This window comes from Corvus brachyrhynchos, unplaced genomic scaffold (genome assembly GCF_000691975.1).
Source record: "Corvus brachyrhynchos isolate BGI_N302 unplaced genomic scaffold, ASM69197v1 scaffold158, whole genome shotgun sequence".
NCBI lineage: Eukaryota > Metazoa > Chordata > Aves > Passeriformes > Corvidae > Corvus > Corvus brachyrhynchos.
In genome coordinates, this window is record NW_008239756.1 from 551,221 (window position 1) to 553,148 (window position 1,928).

Below are 1,928 nucleotides of genomic sequence, written 5' to 3' on the forward strand. Positions count from 1 at the left end.
TCCGGACAGCCCCGGCCCCTCCGGCCAGCCCCGGCCCCACCGGCCCCTCCCCGCATCCAGTTGTTACTAAAACCGCTTCTTGCAGGAAGAGGGGAAAGCTCCCCCCTCTCAGCAGCAGCAGGTGTTCGCCCCTCGCCTGCCTGGCCCAGCCGCCCCCACAGGAGAGAAAACAGACGGGTTTAACCCCATTTTCAGCTCCGGCCTTCCCAATGGCACTGACACAACCCAGGGAAGATTTTCTCTGGTTTTTTTAATCCAGCGTTGGCACCAGAGAACAACCTTGAGCTGGGAGTGCCCGTGGAATAGGTGGGATCCAGGAGAGGGAAGATCCTGCAGCCTGGAGACATCTTAAAGAGAGATTCTGTCAGACAGCAGGAGTAACATTGGGGGTTCTGACACTTCACAGGGTACAAACTGGAGCTGGCAGGGAGTTTAAGCAGAGTAAAAGATGCGGTGACTGAAATCTTGAACTTGCATTTATTATCAAAGTCAGACTGTTTACATCTGTCAGGTCAACGAGATGCCACAACTACAAAAAAAGATTGTGCACATGGCAGTTCCAATGCAAAAAACCAGTAAAATGGGTCTCCCTCGGTTAAAAAAAGGACTTAAAATTACTCCAGAAAGCAACCAGGCTGGGCTGAACAGCTTCACATCCAGTCAAAGTAAGATGGTTAACAAGAGCAAACACGGACGGGCTCCCCGGGCCCTACGCGTTGCGGTCGATCCGCACGTCGATCTCGCGGCCCCGCAGCTGGATGCCGTTCATCATGCGGCACGCGCGCTCCGCCACCTCGGGGGACTCGAACCTCACCACCCCGCAGCCCTTGGACTTGCCGTTCTCCATCTTGATGTCAGCGTAGAGCACATGCCCTGGGACAGGACACAGCGTGAGCGCACGGCTCCGGCCGCTCCCCGGCCCCGGCTGTGACAGCCAGAGCTCAGCGTGAGCACTGAGCTGTTTGTGAGGAGTGACTGGGGACAGGAGGTGGATTTATCCCAGCTCCAGCAGCAGCACAGCGCGAGCCCTGTCTGGAATGGCAGCGCAGGCTCCAGGTCACAGCTGAGGCTGGGCTTGGCTCCCATGCAATCATGGAATTGTCTTGGCTAGGAGGGACCTTAAAGCCCCCACGGACACCTCCCACTATCCCAGGCTGCTCCAGCCTGGCCTTGGGCACTGCCAGGGATCCAAGGGGCAGCCACAGCTGCTCTGGGCACCCTGTGCCAGGGCCTTGCCACCCTCCCAGGGAGGAATTCCTTCCCAATATCCCGTCCATCCCTGCCCTCTGGATTATTATCTGGCCATTATTCATATTCATTCCTCAGAGTGAGGAAAACAACTCACCACATTCATTGAATTTATCTTTCAGCATTTTCCATGTAAAATCAAAAGGCAGCTGTGGGAAGAGAGGAACAAACCATTACTGAGGCTCTGCAGGCACTCCCAGCTCCCCAAAAATGGAACCCATCCCAGGACAGCCACTGCCAGGAAACCATGGAATCACGGTCAGCCAGCAGCTCTTCTCCTGGTAAGGCAATGGCTCCAACTGCCCCAAAAACTTGGCAGCACCCAGTATGAGACATTTTGAGTGGAAACTGAGCATGGATGAGATCAACACATCAATCTCAACGACTGCCACGGGCGGGAATGGAGGGGTGGGAAAGGGCAGGAGTGGGAACAAGAGGGAAGAATGAAAAGAGGAGGAAAAAGGGGTACTCACATTTCTCACAAATATCTGACAGGCTTTCCGGGCCACCCCGGCTGCAGGGCCTCCGGCTCCTCCCAGGGACCCTGCAAAATTCCCTGCAAAGTTGCCCCGCTCCATGTCCATAGGCCTCTCGAAGTTGCTGCCCATGGCCAGCCCCATGCGCTCGATCCCTGCCCCCATGCCCTGCCCCATGGGCGGCCCCATCCTCTCCATGTTGGC

The 1,928-nt window shown here is 56.4% G+C and overlaps 2 protein-coding genes across 5 annotated transcripts in view; one reads left to right on the forward strand and one right to left on the reverse strand.

The window, feature by feature from the left end:
* Window positions 1-116: 116 nt before the first annotated feature.
* CCDC94 (coiled-coil domain containing 94) overlaps window positions 117-1,928 on the forward strand; it is a 27,882-nt gene continuing 26,070 nt past the window's right edge. The window contains exon 1 of the mRNA XM_008639976.2: window positions 117-121. The gene's annotated coding sequence lies outside the window, so the exon portion shown is untranslated. The remainder of the gene's footprint in view (window positions 122-1,928) is intronic.
* HNRNPM (heterogeneous nuclear ribonucleoprotein M) overlaps window positions 459-1,928 on the reverse strand; it is a 16,407-nt gene continuing 14,937 nt past the window's right edge. For all 4 annotated transcript variants that reach the window (XM_017742522.1, XM_017742521.1, XM_017742519.1 and 1 more), the window contains 3 exons: window positions 1,722-1,927; window positions 1,346-1,397; window positions 459-873 (listed from right to left, as the gene is read on the reverse strand). In XM_017742522.1, coding sequence (XP_017598011.1) covers window positions 710-873; window positions 1,346-1,397; window positions 1,722-1,927 — 422 coding nt within the window. In that variant the 3' untranslated portion in view covers window positions 459-709. The remainder of the gene's footprint in view (window positions 874-1,345; window positions 1,398-1,721; window position 1,928) is intronic.